A 14,992-nucleotide genomic window follows, 5' to 3' on the forward strand; every position below is an offset into this window, starting at 1 on the left:
TAGTCCACGTACATGAAGCCTAAACCTGAAAATAGGTAACTGTCCAGGATCAAACTATCAAAAGGTGTCCTCGTATAAGTAGCGAAGTTGGGTTTCGTGTCGTGTGCAAACTGATGCGATGTTATGCACCGGCCGTCGAGCCTTGCCGAAGACCGCACAATGGCGAGCTTTTCACCAGGGGGGATGCGATATTTTGCAGTGGTTTCATTGCTAGAGGAGTACATATGTTTAAACTTTAAACTGAAACTAGCTTGATGAGCCTGTTGGGAAACGCCAGGTTCGAATGCAATGCATACGACACTGGTCGCGCCCTGACCAAGCAAAGGTGCTTAGTCAGGTTTTCCGAATAGGGCCCTCCATGACGAAGGGGGGGGGGGGGGTTATATTTATTGAGAAAGAAAACCAAGAAAGAAAGGAAATGTCATGACGATGGGTCTCGCATGACGCTGTAGGTAACCGACTGGTCACGGACCGATTGTACGAGAGTACCACAAATAGCACGCGTGCTTACACTAGGATAATGATTGTAGCTGACCCGTAGCGTGTAGCGCCACAGGTCTTTAATGAGCAAGTATCCCTGACACATCTTCCGAACCAGTAAGTTTGACGTCGCTCGATGCCGATGAGGGAAGCGCCAATCGGGTGGCTCGCGGCGTGACGTCATCCGGCTCATCCGAATCAGCCGGAACGTGTGTAGTCAGCTCCGCGCCATGTCGGTAGCAAACGGATTTTCAGTGATGAAGGAGAGCTCATCTTCCCTTGGCGTCATGGCAGCAGGATCGGGCTGTTCCACCAACGTTTCTCCGGTCCGGGCATTGCTGAATTTTTCGGGGTGCTGTTGCAATGCTGAATAAACGATAAATTCCGCAGTGACAGAATGCCTGGTCAATCAAGCAGCGTTTCGAGCAATCCTATAGTATGTCACTTCCTCGCTTATGTGGTGTTTTCTTGCCTTTCAGTATGGCGACACTCCGCTACACACTGCGTCTCGATACGGCCACGCTGGCGTCCTGCGTATCCTTATCAGTGCTTTCTGCAACTCCTGCGACGTGAACAAAGTAAGTGGACTCGTGTGTTCATATAGGTTCGTCAGAATTACCGAGCGTCTAGTTGAACCGTGCCATTCTTCTCTCTCTCTCTCTTCCCTGTTGCAGAATGGTGATAGTGGACTTCACATCGCTGCTGCGATGGGTCGGAGAAAGTTGACTAGGATACTGCTGGAGGCTGGATGCGACCCTAATATCCGAAATAAGGTAAAAAGGAAGTGTGGAGATCGTGGGGTAGACGGTGGAGTACCAAGTCTTGTAGCCAAGTCAATCACATTGGCGGATCCAGGCGGGGGAGGGCAGTTGGAGGACGCCCCCTCTCCCCAAGTCATTATGTTAAACATTAGGTTTCTCCCGCTCCCCTTTCCCGCTACGCGCTTGATGCCCCTCCCCCCGACAAAGCCAGGGTCTGGATCCGCCCCTGGCCAATCAAGACCCCCTTCGTTCTTCCATATAAAGCTTCCATGAGGACTCCTCCACATTGTTCTTTCCAAACGAAACCACAAATCCTCCGGAGTTACTCGAGATATAGTGCCGTATTTGCCGTATTAAAAAATACCTCTGGTGCGGCAGACCCCGCAGCTTTTATCAATGATCTATTTGAATGATCTGTAACTGTTACTTTTTTTAAGTAACTTACATATGACTAATATTTATTAGTGTCGGTCTTTCCGCTGCTTATGACGTATATATCGCAGGCGACGGCTTATTCAAACAAGTAACTTACGGCTATCGAAATCTGAAATGTGTGATTGATTGAATTTCTAATTCTTCTAATTTGCCTCTCATGTGAATCGGCATAGGATCTCTCTCTTATTCGCGCTCTATTCGTCTCTGTATGAGCAGCAAGGAGAAACGGCTGCCGACATTGCGAAGCGCAAGGCCTTCAACGAAGTCGTCGAGATACTGGAGAATCCTCCTCCGCGGGTCATCGCCCTGCAGGAGACATCGCCACAGTCTGACAAGAAGGTAAAAAAGCGGGAGAAAGACAGTGGCACATCCCAAGGCAGCAAGGACAGTGGACACAAGCACAAGAAGGACAAACATAAGAAGGTTTGAGCCGTTTTCCTGGGGGATTCTCAACTATAAAGGGCGTTTGGAGACGCGCAATTCTAAAGTAGGATTCACACATGCGTTTCTTGACACGTCGCCGCATCGTCTGAGACGCGTTGCGTTTCCAGTCGGTCTTCGCAAGCTGATTCGTGCTACGGATTAAAACGCGAAACCGCAAACCATCTGATACAGCCAACAGACCTCTCCCTGTTTGTAAACAAATGACGTGTTCGACAGCACCACACCAATTTGGCAGAGTTTAACTACGCTAAAAGCTAGAGGCGAATAAGGTCGATCCCCGAAAGCCACGGTCTTGAGGGGATTACGATGATCCCTGAAAGAGACGCGACCTTCAGTCCTACTTTTCTTTCATTAGGAGGCAGCGAATAAGTGCCCATTCGTGGAACCCAGCCCTCCCCTTCCGATTTATTTCGATTTCAGTCTGTCTACCAACGTCATGATGACGATTCTCGGGTAGAGGTCTATCGGAGTGCTGACACCAATATCCCGAGGGCCTTCCGAGCACAGTGCGGGGAATATTTTTCTTTGTTTCTGCGTTTGATGCAATTGTTTGCGTGTGCGCGAACCACAGCTTGAGCGAGCGAAAATTGGTCTTCAAGGTCTTCAACCATGCATGTTGAGCTCCGCAAAGTAAACATATCACGAGGTGTGCGCGGGTGCGGCTGTACCCGCACGGATATCCACTCGACATCTTGGTTTGCGGGTGGAAATCGGACGTTTTCAAATTCGCGCGGACAAAAGGCGGTTACAACCGTGTGGATATTCGCGTCACTATCCGCAAGTACGCATTTAGCACCTTTGTTGATGTTCCCTTGTACCAGCAATTTAGAATACTTTCCAAAATGGCATCTCTACGTATGTCATCCGCTGCACTGCTGCGCAGTTGACCGCCATTATTGGACAGCTGTGAGTGACGTAAAATTATTCCTAGATACTTTGTATGTTCACAAGTAAAAGCGCTTGCCAAGACACATGTTCATAAGGTAGATTTCCTTCCTATACCTATGCAATGATCGCGGATGCACGTATTTACATACCGCCGCTCCTTCTGGGCGCCTGCGGTTTCCAAGGAGAATGATTATCGTAGCAGACATGGTTCGCAATGTAAGAAGTCTCCTTAATAACACTGAAATAGCAGCAACAACGAAAGTGTGGGACTGACTCCTCTCGGCGGAGACGCAAACACTGATGAAGCGCCGCGTTTTCAAACGCATGTGTGCTTAACAATGGATCTCACCTTGAGCAGGTAAAATACTTATCAAGTGTCTCTGCATTTCATTGCAGAGCAAGCACGGTCACAAGGTCCACTTTGAGGATGTGAAACGCAAAGAGACGGGCAAATGGAGTCCATATGGATGTCACTTGACGCCCAACCTGATCGCCTTTCCATCGCCGAAACTGGAAACGCTCCCCCCTGAGCCGCTCAACAAAGGCGAACAGTATTTCCTCGACTTGGCGGGAAACATAAGGAAGGTAATTATGCAGGGCCCACACATTGTCTGCGTGCCACAAAAAAGCACTGCTTGGCTTTATAGCTAGGCTTCTGCATGTAAAACATGTGCCACTTGTTCATAAGCCGTTTCTCGTCAAGTGTATCCCATGGAGGAAGGAAAGAGAGGAGGAGCCCTATTGCTCTGAGAAGTGAAGCCGAAATTGGGGGCCACTCCAGTGACATCACCGCTCGCGTTCCCCCCGGTTTCGGTTACATACATCTCTATGGGAGCCCCCAACGCATAGTTTCGGAATACTTGGAGAGGTGCGGTGGTAGCGCGCCGAAGTGGCCCCCAAAGTTGCGGGTGCAAAGACACCTCATTGGGCTATTCAGGTAACGTGACCCTCGCGTGGCTCCAAAGAAGCTACAGCTCACCTCCTATCCTTACGTCACTTGCCCCACGTTTCTCTCTACTGTCGAAGAGCCGTTCGGGCGCCTTTTTTTCTTCTTTCCTCCATGAGTGATCCAGTGGGGTCGCTCCACGATCTACGATCATTTCAAATAATTTCTGCATTGCCGACGCAGATGACAGCTGCAAAGTTCCCAGCTCGAAATAGAGTCCCCCTAAAGCCTCCACAGTTCCCTGTGATGTCGTTCCAGTACGCACGGCGCCCGCCCTCGAGCAACATCCCGCCACACCGCCGGGCATGTGGTGGTGGTGATGGAACTAGCTGTTTGCCGTGTCGGCAACGCTCAGGAAGGCAACGTCACTCCTATCGCTGGGGGGATCGTGCGTCCTGGGCCGACTTCACAGGCCACTGTGCCGACATTTATCTTAAAGCTGGGCATGTCACTTGGTACAATAACGCGTCACCAACCAACCAATCATCGAACCAAAGTTTGGGAAGACCTGATAGGTGATGTGAAGTGCGCATACCACACTTCGCTTTTCAGTAATTTATTCCATCGCGCTTTCTCCGATACGTATCCTAACGTGATTTTTATATCATATGGCCCGATACCGTGCATAGATTACTCGAACGAGTCCCCCATCACCCTGTAATGGTGTCCTCGCAATTTCAAGTGGATTTGTCAATTTTTCACGTCTTTTCCTAACAGCTTGTGACGGAAGTGTTCGTGTTCCCTTATTAAGTAAATTTCACAATCTAAAAGAGCGGGCAAGTAGCAATACACTGAATACAGTACGTTCCGTACGTACGAATGCCGCCCGTACAAAAAATTATGCAAGAATTCATGCCTTAGGGCTTGACGTAGTAGAAACGAAGAACATGGGTTATGAAAAGTGGATATTCCGAATTCGCATAGAGAAATATCACTCAACACTTGTCATCAAGTTCTGTGGAAGTACTACAAATAAGAAATTTTTTTTTTCATTCGAAGGGCCCTGTAGGGAAAGGATACACTTGCTACTGTGCACCCTTCTTCCACAACGTGGAGAAGAAACTGGAAGCCGACAAGCAGGAACTCATTGACCACATCGACAACGCGCACGAGGATCTCAATGCCAAAATTGCCCACCTGGAACGCAAGACCCGAAATCAGTTATTCAACCTCAACCAGTCAGTGAGAGAAAAGCTAGCTGCCGAGAAAACAGAGTGTCTGGACCGAGTCGAACGTGTAGCGCTCCGGGAACGTACCGACAGGGAAGCCCAGCACTCGAGTCAGCGTGAAGAACTGGAACAGTTTGTGCGCGAGAAAGTAGCCCAGGCAAGCTACCGAGTCAGCCCGTTGGGACAAAGTGCAGATTCCAATTCCAGAAGCAGGTTCTTCGAGTCTTCACACTGGTCTAGGCGGCATCGAGCGAACAAGGCCTCCTTGGGTGTCACCAAGGCGAAATCAGAGGAGGTACTTCACGCACAGTGTTACGACGATCACGAACTGTCACCTCCGCCATTGTTCGGAAACGAAGTGGGTCTGCCGCCTCCTCCAGCACACTTGGCACATCGCCATCGGGGTGGAGATTTCGAGAAACAAGGCGCAAAGCCCAAGTATCCATTGTGGGAGCAGGCGCCAGGAGACGGGACGTCGTACCTCTGTGGCCGGAGGGAGCAGGCAGCGGGCCAAAGCCCCAGGACTACCCTGGAAGATTCTCCGGTTAGAGGTCCGGAACAGGGACACGAGGAAAGCACTGCATCTTATAAGAAGGAAGACTTCCAAAATGAAGAGAAAGAAACAGAAGACTTCATACCCGTTGAAGCGACCGGAATGCCTCCTGTGGCGAATCAGGTTGAACAAGTACAGTTTGGCAACACTGAAGACGTGACCGTTCGCATTCCGCAGCCTAAGCCACCCTTACTCCCCCGCCCGATTCACGTGCCACCATATCCGAGCCACATCCAACGGTACCTTACGCAACGCTCCACCCTGAACGGTGCCAGTAGCCAAGCGAGGCCTCTGAGGACAGCTTACTCCACGTCACACGTTGATTCTCATCAAGCTCCTTACGCTATAGCGACACGGGACGGAAGTGATCAGGAATCACCGCGACGGAGCAGTGGCAGTGCAAATGGTGCAGTAGAGGAACAGCTGTGCAGACTGAATGAGGAGCTGACTCTGGATCCTGACGACAGGTGTCCCTCAAGTGAAGTGTGATTGCGTGTGTGGTATCGGACATTGAGAATACATATTTATATCATGTGAAGCAGTGCGTACATCCTTATGCCCATCATGAAACTTTGAGGGAAACAATCTCCGACCAGTTCTTCGGGGTTTTGTGCATAATTCAAAGACTGCCAATTGGTCGCACCATGAGTCACTGAGGACAAACCTAAGGTAATCCGCGTGCGCGGTTGTTCAGACGATATCACTACAGTGATAACGATTCTTGAGCAACAAAGACGCGAATGCAAGAGGGCAGACCATGTCTTATGGCATTAGCCTTTGAGGTTATACGTAGTAAAATCTGCGTTTGTAAATAAGGTGGCATTGTGTTTCTGGGCGCCAGTGCCAAAACTTGTCAGTTTTCATCGTCACCGCATGTGGACGCCGCTAGTTCGTATCCAACACATAACTGTAATAAACGTTTAAAGTGAACGCTTTTTGCGTGCGTGGAACTCTGTGGGCCCCAGGAACTTTCACATTTCATCGTTCGTGTGATGAGACCCGAGCAGCACCACATCTTGGCCCAATATTGGCAATGTCGGCCAATATTTAATCAAGACGGCCAATATTGGGCCAAGATGTGCGGTTTTCGGGAAACAGGGGATCCAATAGATCCGTACGATGTTGAGTTCATTTTCAACACATGGCATAACTTGTGAACATTCGCAATGTCGGCCCAATATTGAATTAAGACTGGACCAATATTGGACCAGTATTGCCAACATTGGTCTGATATTGAGCCAAGATGTTGTGCGGTTTTCGGCAAACACGGGATCCAATTGATCCTTACGATGCTGAGTTCATTTTCAACACGTGGCATAACTTGTGAATATTGGCAATGTTGGCCCAATATTGAATCAAGACGACCAATATTGGACCAGTATTGCCAATATTGGTCCAATATTGGGTCAAGATGTTGTGCTGTTTTGGGGAAACAGGGGATCCAATGGATCCGTATGGTTTTGAGTTCATTTTCAACACATGGCATAACTTGTGAATGTTGGGAATGTCAGCCCAATATTGAATCAAGACCGTACTAATATTGGGCCAAGATGATGTGCTGTTTTGGCGAAGCAGGGGATCCAATAGGTCCGTACGATTTTGAGTTCATTTTCAATACGTGGCATAACTTGTGAATGTGAAATTCTCATCATGATGCAATAAAGCTGCATTTTCCCGATGTGTCACGGAAAAAAACACAGAAAAGGTGCGGCGTCCGCTAAGAAATCCGCAGCTCTTTATTGATAGTATAGGAGCCAAGAAATGATCTTAACACCGTGCTTGAAGAAGCACTAAAGTGCAAAAATGTCTCCCCGCACAATGGAAGATGTCGTTACCTTGAAACCAACACAAAAGGAACGAGACTTGTCAGTTGCGTCGTTCCCGATTTATGAGCGAACTCCTTCTCTAGAAGTGCGACAATGTGGAGGTGCCCCCATTTGGTCCCCATTACCGCAGCCAATTTTAATTTCTCTCGCACGTGGCTCAGTGGTTATAGCTTTCTGGCCATATGTCACGTCGAGAGTAGGAGGTGTCGGGACCGACTGTGCTGTCTTGGGTTTTTCCTGGGTTTTTCTCAAACGCTATCAGACATATGTCGGCACAGTTCCCTTAGAAGTCGGCCCAGAACGCACGTTCCCCCAGAGCATTAGTTGTGACGTTGCTCACCTCTGTGAGGCCGACAACTGCGAGCTCTTTCAGAACCACCACCACACCGCAGGACTCTAAAAGTACGACACGAAGGCGAGTCTGAAATGTGAGAGACAGGTTGTGATATACGGCACATGGGAGGTGCTCACTCGGTTGCAATGACGTCTGCTACAGTGTACGGACACGGTGCAGCAGCGATGTGTGCCGCGCTGCCGCACCGAAATGTGGAGAGTCGGGGACCTGCGGCGACCGGCACTCATAGCTTTCTAGCTGGTGACTGAAAGCAAGGAGCAATAAGCAACCATTTAACTTATGGTTCAAAACACTGTCCCATTCATCAAGCCGTCCATCGGGAGTCACTATGCAAAATATTTTCGCAGTGTGCTGTATTGTTACTGACTGGCTTGGTCTGCACCTGAGCACGATGGCAATCGCTGCCTAACCACGATTGCACGCGATGTAGATCCTGCGTCAGTGCGTTTTGGGTACGCTCCATCCAACACAGCAAACAAGCGCACCCTGCGCCAACAGTCACGAATTACACAGCTTAACACGGATTGGATTGGCCTGTGTAGTCCGAGGTGCGCCTTTACAGCCGGATGTGAAATGCGAAATGCTCGCTGGATTCTGAGAAGCCTCACCTGCATCACGGTCCCCCTGCAAGTCGTCACCACGGTGGTCGTGACGTTGCTCGCATAACCGTGGCTGACTATGGCAAGCAGTTCCACTGCTACCAACACCACCACCACCACCACCACCACGGTCACCATACTACTCACAAACCATCAAATCTGATTAGCTGTATTTCGCTGCAATACGCTGTGAATACCGAAAGGAGAAAGAAATTTGTGTAGTTGCCCGTTCAGGGATAACTGCGGTCGAAAAATAGATTTCCGTTGTGGTTACTGACCTTTGAATAGTTTTTCTGTTGCGGTTTCTGGACCCCGATCCTCAACATTCACTTAGCGATCGTTATCGCTTTGATAGGCTCGCGCGAGAGCCCGTGGCGAATCACGGGCTGAAGTGACGTATTTAACGCCCGTTATGAGATAACGCCAAGACGAAAATCATGGCCTTGGTAACGGCAACGAAAATATTATGTTTCTGTTTTTCGTTTGCTATGGAATTCAAGTAGACACCTTTTCTCGTTTCCGTTTCTGTTTCCGGTAACAAACCCTGGTGCATATACGAGTCACGTGCCAAGGGAACAGGCTACGTCAGGACATGCCCCCTCATTCTCCGATACGCGCTATCCAAAAGCTGAGGACATTTGAAAGGTGCGGAACGGAGTCCTCGTGCGCGCCCGTTGTTCGCTCGCAGGAGCTCATTTTACTCCTCGCAGGACACGCTTGTTTTTCTGCTGTCGCATCTGATGTTGTGAAAGGATCTATATCGCTATAGGACCTCCACAGCATCGAGGGTGCCGTTCAGCGCATTCCATGGAATTTTGCATTCCACAGAGATATATACTGCATTATGTAAAATATATATGTATACTGACTATGATGACTAACAATATTTTGATTGGCGCTGAATGGCTCGTACTCCAAGCAAACCAAGACGTGGCAGAAGACAAAGACGCGGCAGCTTTGTAGTGTTAGTTACTCGTCCCGTACCGTTTGCACGGTACCCAAGGTAGATGGCCTTGTTAGCTTGCACTAAAACGAAAAGTAATCCAAGAGCTGCCAGGAGGTCGAAATCACGCTGTGTAAACGAGAACTCGGAAGGCTGAAAATACTATTGTTCGAATAAGAGCATACACACAAGTCGTGCACGCCATACAGAAACGTTTATTATGAACTGGTGATGGAGCGAGAAACTAGAATATATTTCGAGGGTGCGCGCACGGGGCCCTCTGTACGAAGTCCCAAACTACACGAACACATCCGTTACATATACCAGTTCGTCTAAATTCACAAACGTTGTCATGTTTGCCGAAACAGTGCCGCGTAACGTTTTCTCAGGAGATGAGGTGACAACCTCGTGAGTTCCGTCTTCATCGGGGTTGGCGGTGACGGTGGTTCGTTTTCTGTAAAATTCTGATGAATATCCGTAATCTTTTCTAATTTTACTCATCGTATTATGCTTGGAAACCGAGGTAGTCGAAGCCAGTTTGGGGTGAAGTGATATAGGGGTGACAGTGACCGTTGAATGCGTTGCAGTTGTGACAGACTTGACATCTGGCAAAGTTGGAGACGAGGTGGCAGGAGTCGCAGGCCTTCCTATGGATATAGCAATGGTGACAGACGGCCTTCGGACCTCAATGCTGGCCTTTTGTGTAAAACCTCCAGTAGAAGTCACAGGAGATGTAGTTGTGCTTTCGTAAACGGACGGCGAGCTGCTTCTGTGTTCCTCCGTACTAGTTCCCCGATTCAAAATATAGGTTATTCTGTGTGTTTCGTTGTAATATTCTCGATCAAAATGTTCTGTAAGCTGCGTGGATTGCGACTCCTCAGATCTCATCGTTGCAATACTTGGAGATTTTGAATATTGGTCATGTGACTCGGTGCCTTGGGATGTAGCCGTGGTGACCGTAGTCGGGATGTAGCTTGTGAAGGGCGTCGCAGTCGTCACGCGTCCTGTATGTTGAACGGTAGCTGCAACAGTTGATCTAGTGTTAAACGGTGTAGCACTCAGGCTTGCTGGCGATGCCTTCGTGCTTATTGTCTTTGTCGTCGTTTGTTTTCGAGACAGTGAAGTGGTATTGTCTGTCTTCGTCCACGAAGCAGTAGACAATGTGGTCTCGCGTGCTGGTGTGTTTGTGAACGTTGGTTTCGCAACCGGACCACTTGAAGTATGTTTTCTTCTGTCGCTTTTCGCAGTTGTGAAATATTTTGGCACCATTGTATCGCTTACCGGTTTTCGCTTTGGAACTGCCGACCGTTTCCGCGTTGTCATATTTCTGTACGGAATGCTTGTCCCGTATGGTCGCCGGGTAGCGTGAGCTGTCCGCGCCTTTCTGGAGGTAACATCACCTCGTACGACACTTGTAAGTGAACTGGTTCGTCCAGGACTCTTCGTCGTGAACGAGATCCCGTGCCCTCTGTAGCCACCACTCGCTTTCTTTTCTCCGCTGTGATTCCGCTCCTTGGTTCCTCCACTCTGTGCACCACTGCTCCTCTGTGTACCTCTAGCTGTTGAGCGTTTTGGTCTCTGCGCAGAATGACCTGCTCTTTTTGTCGATCCTACAATGCGACTTCGCGTTGTGGGCACTCCACCTGCTGGAACTTTACGTTTAGTCTTAGGCACGCCTATTGTGGGCTTGGGCCGTCCTACTGGAGCCGTCCGTCTCGACTTCTTGCGTTGCATTGGCGTCCCGGCAGATCTCTTGCGTGTGACGACCTCTGAGGCAACATTGCTTTCTCTCGTTGTTTCTGCCTCCGTCATCGTCACAGTCATACTCGTGGTCTTCGCATTTCTCGACTCCTTATTGGTTGATTTCACGAAACGTGCCCGAGATGTCGCATAGGACTTCGTCATCCGTATTGCGATATTCGTGCGTTTGCGTTTCTTCGCCGCGTCCTCCGCACGTCTGCCATTTGTGACTCGATTATGTGACATTGTTCCCGTAATGCGTCTTCTGTACGTTGTCACACCCTTGACTGTGCGTCGTGAGCTAGAGGCTTCCTTCGTTGTTCGGTGCATTACGGTTGATAGGTGCGTAAAAAGGCGTCGCCTAGTGTAAGGCTTGACGCGCGGGCGTGTAGCCCTACGACGTGGACCGCTTGGGACGAACGTAGTCTTTCGCGATGTTCTGTTCCTTTGTATGCGTGGCCTCGTGTGGTTAGCCGCCCAGTTGCCAGGAGCAGTAGAAGTGGAGTCACTGGAAGGATCATGAGCATGCAAATTTGTTGAGCGCTTTGTGTACGGCTGTCGCCTAATGCGCATTGTGGTGATTTTCTCTGTGGCTTTGGTCGTTGATTTCCTTCGAAACCACGATTTGAATTTAACTACTGTCCTGGTGGTAGAACTTGGTACGGTAATAGCCAATGAAGGTCGACTCTGCAGGACATTAGGTTCCTCCGAGGACGCTGCCGTTGTCACGCTTTTCCAAGAAGTCCTTTTAAATTTCCTGTTTCTAAACCAGGTCATTTTATACACTGACGCACTCCTCGTAGGAGCAGCAGTAGTAGGTTCATATGGAGCTACGTTGCGAGATGTGAGTTTAGTGGTCCTCCTTCTAAACCAAACAACATTCTGCGTAGGTGTGCTTCTTCTAGCAGAGTCTCCACTAGGAAAAGAGGTCGCCGATCCCCTAGTCCTCTTTCTGAACCATGTTGCTACCTTGGGAACCCGTGTAGGATAGGACGTCCTCCTTCGTTTCCTGCCAGACGTTTCCATGGCATGAGTGTCGTAGCTAGGGTTTCTCGAGGTCGACACGCTTTTATATCTACGTGCAGTACGCGCTCCTGCTGCTTTTGTAGCTTTATGGAGACGTCGGTTGTTCGGAGTTGTGCCCCGCGTGCGACGACGTCTACGTACTGTGGGCGAGAGTGAAGGACCCTCAGATGGAAATGGCGTTCCCTCGGTCCGCGTCGTCCTCCACAGGTCATAGTCGTCCGTATCGCTTGATGCTGTTACATGCTGTTCCTTTAGCTGATCTAGCATATCTGCAAAATAGCACGGGTAACCTGTAAGCTATTTGAGCAAGATCATCTCTCCGCCGCCGAACACAGAGGGAAAGTGCTACCACGGGAACGAGGTCCGCCTCATCCCCATCCTCACACAACCGCAATAGTGATAAGTGAACTACTCGGCTGAAGCATTAACCGAGTGGTCAGTATAGTCCTAGTCCTCACTTGCAAAACTATACTGCGGGGATGTCGAATAAAACCGAAGTATATAACCGAATAAATAATATATATATAATTAAAGTATATAACCGAAATTATATAACCGAATAAATAATATATATAAATAAAGTATATAATCGAAAATAACCGAATAAAGTAGTATAAGAGAAGCAATACACAGCACAGGAGAATCATTTTTGTACAATCGGTTTAACCGGTGATCACGGTCGCCATAATTTTTACGGTCACATGCGCGATATACGCTTGCAATGACGTGTGACTAGGGCCTGTCCAGAATACATTGCGTTCGCCTGGCTCCATCGCCTATGGACGGATACATGTTCGTGAACGTACCACTGTGTCTACCCGGCCTCCCGTATCCGTGACCTGGCTTTCATGCGTATTTTTCTGTTCGAAGAACACTGTTCCCGATAGGATTAAAATAGGACTGTCGAGGCCCTCCCACGCATCGCATTCACCCTACATTTGGTGCTTCAAATTTATTTTACTGTGAGAATATTATTTGTACCATATCCAAGTAATTTCCACGCTTTCAACATTAATAGTCAGACATCCAGGGATCGCATGGCGGCGATTTCGTCTTTTCGACGCTATGACGTCATTGACCCATGACGTCATTGAATAAACTCTTGTCTTGGCACTCCCCTTGTTGTCCGCATTCGCCTATGCGACACGCAAGACCGTGCCGGCGTCCAGCCCCCTCCCCCACCCCTCCAACATGTCCAATATTGCTTTCATTGCTCGTTGCGCTCTAGACGTGCGCGTATTGGAGCTAGGTCACCGAAACGGGAGATGGGTAGTGACGACGTTTGCAGTTTCCCACAGCACAGTTTCGCTGGTCATACTCACTGACTCTGAATCCCAGGCTCTGCACCTCGTCATGAGGGACTCGATTATCCACGAGTCCAGGCAAACGCAGGAGAAGGGTAATGGTGACCGCTGCCACTGCGAAAGTGCAGCTTATGCCCGTCATAAACGGTACGTAGGACACGTTCGTCCTGGTTTTACTAGGTACTTCTTGCGTAGTAGCACTCATTGCAGAAATATCACGAATGGATAGCACAAGATGAACGTTCAGGCACTCAGATTCTTCTTCTCCACATAGGAACAGTGCGATTGAAGAACGGAAGAACGAACGCGGGAAGAATCTTCTTCTTCTTCGTCCAAGGAGATGATGGCCGTGAGCCAGTTCTTGTTCTTCCTCACATGTCCATGACGAACATCTTCTACTACTTGTTGGTGTGGCATACAGCCAAAGGGCAATAGGCCACGGATGGATGAGAGGATAAACTGTGAGGGATGAGATTCAACCGTCCAGGCAACATTGTCAACGACGCGTCTGGCAACACTGCAACATAACCACAGCTGCTGGCAGGATTCCACGTTGGATGAAGGGGTGAAACACTCGCACAGTTGTTGGGAGAGAGACGCCAACATCTAGATGACGTCACCTACTCCAGGAGAATCCGAATCTACGGAGCTCGCGGCTTCTTTTTCGCGGTTTCGTAGCTTCTTTGAAAATCCGTGGAAGTGCGTAACGTCCACATATCGACTCTCGACTGGAGAGGTTCGGAACGCACCGAGCCCTTGGTGATGAATGGGGTCTACAGCATTCAATACAGATTGACGGCCTGCACCGTAGACGATAGACCCATAATCTATCTTAGAACGAATGCATACATAGTATACACATGGCGAAGTGTCTCGTGGTTTGCACCCCAAGGTCTGTGAGAGAGGATTTTCAGTAGATTCAGTGACATTGACACATTTTGCCTTCAGGTTTTGAATATATGGGGCTTGAAAGTGAGCTTGGAGTCGAACGTGATGCCAAGAAATTTGCATTCTGATTTTACAAGGATGTCTGGTTCATTAAGTTGGAGCGTAGGAGACAGAAACACTCCTCCCATTCTCGAGAAATTAACACATACAGATTGTTTTCTCAGGGGAGAATTTAAACCCGTTATGTGAGGACCATTTGCATTTTATTTATACAGAGCTGCATGTATGATATATAGAGGGTGGGATGACACTGGCTATAGAGTTGATTTTGATAAGGAATAATATGACGCTGAGAACGGATCCCTGTGGGACACCATTCTCCTGCACGAACAAATGGGATAGGGTAGTTCCCAGCTGAACTCTGCATGTTCTGTGTTCAAGGAAATCAGCAATTCATTTAAAAAGACGACCCCTTATACCGAATGAATTGATATCCTGGAGGGGACCGTATCGCCATGCAGTGTCGTATGCTTTTTTCCCCCCAAGTCAAAGAAAACTGACAGGCAGTGTTGCCTCCTGAGAAAAGCTTCACGAATGGTTGTTTCTAGACGAACGAGGTGATCCATTGCGGAACA

General features: G+C 48.9%; 1 protein-coding gene and 1 long non-coding RNA gene across 3 annotated transcripts in view; one reads left to right on the forward strand and one right to left on the reverse strand.

The window, feature by feature from the left end:
* Window positions 1–6,609, forward strand: part of LOC135400680 (ankyrin repeat domain-containing protein 6-like) — a 97,383-nt gene extending 90,774 nt beyond the window's left edge. For both annotated transcript variants that reach the window (XM_064632516.1, XM_064632518.1), the window contains exons 7-11: window positions 960–1,058; window positions 1,155–1,253; window positions 1,893–2,099; window positions 3,405–3,593; window positions 4,954–6,609. In XM_064632516.1, coding sequence (XP_064488586.1) covers window positions 960–1,058; window positions 1,155–1,253; window positions 1,893–2,099; window positions 3,405–3,593; window positions 4,954–6,165 — 1,806 coding nt within the window. In that variant the 3' untranslated portion in view covers window positions 6,166–6,609. The remainder of the gene's footprint in view (window positions 1–959; window positions 1,059–1,154; window positions 1,254–1,892; window positions 2,100–3,404; window positions 3,594–4,953) is intronic.
* A 2,985-nt stretch (window positions 6,610–9,594) lies between these two features.
* LOC135399718 (uncharacterized) lies at window positions 9,595–13,942 on the reverse strand. Its single transcript, XR_010424395.1, has 2 exons — window positions 13,488–13,942; window positions 9,595–12,434 (listed from the first exon to the last, which is right to left on the reverse strand). It is a non-coding gene; the product is annotated as an uncharacterized LOC135399718 (long non-coding RNA).
* Between the last annotated feature and the right edge of the window lie 1,050 nt (window positions 13,943–14,992).

This window comes from Ornithodoros turicata, chromosome 7 (genome assembly GCF_037126465.1).
Source record: "Ornithodoros turicata isolate Travis chromosome 7, ASM3712646v1, whole genome shotgun sequence".
Classification (NCBI taxonomy): domain Eukaryota; kingdom Metazoa; phylum Arthropoda; class Arachnida; order Ixodida; family Argasidae; genus Ornithodoros; species Ornithodoros turicata.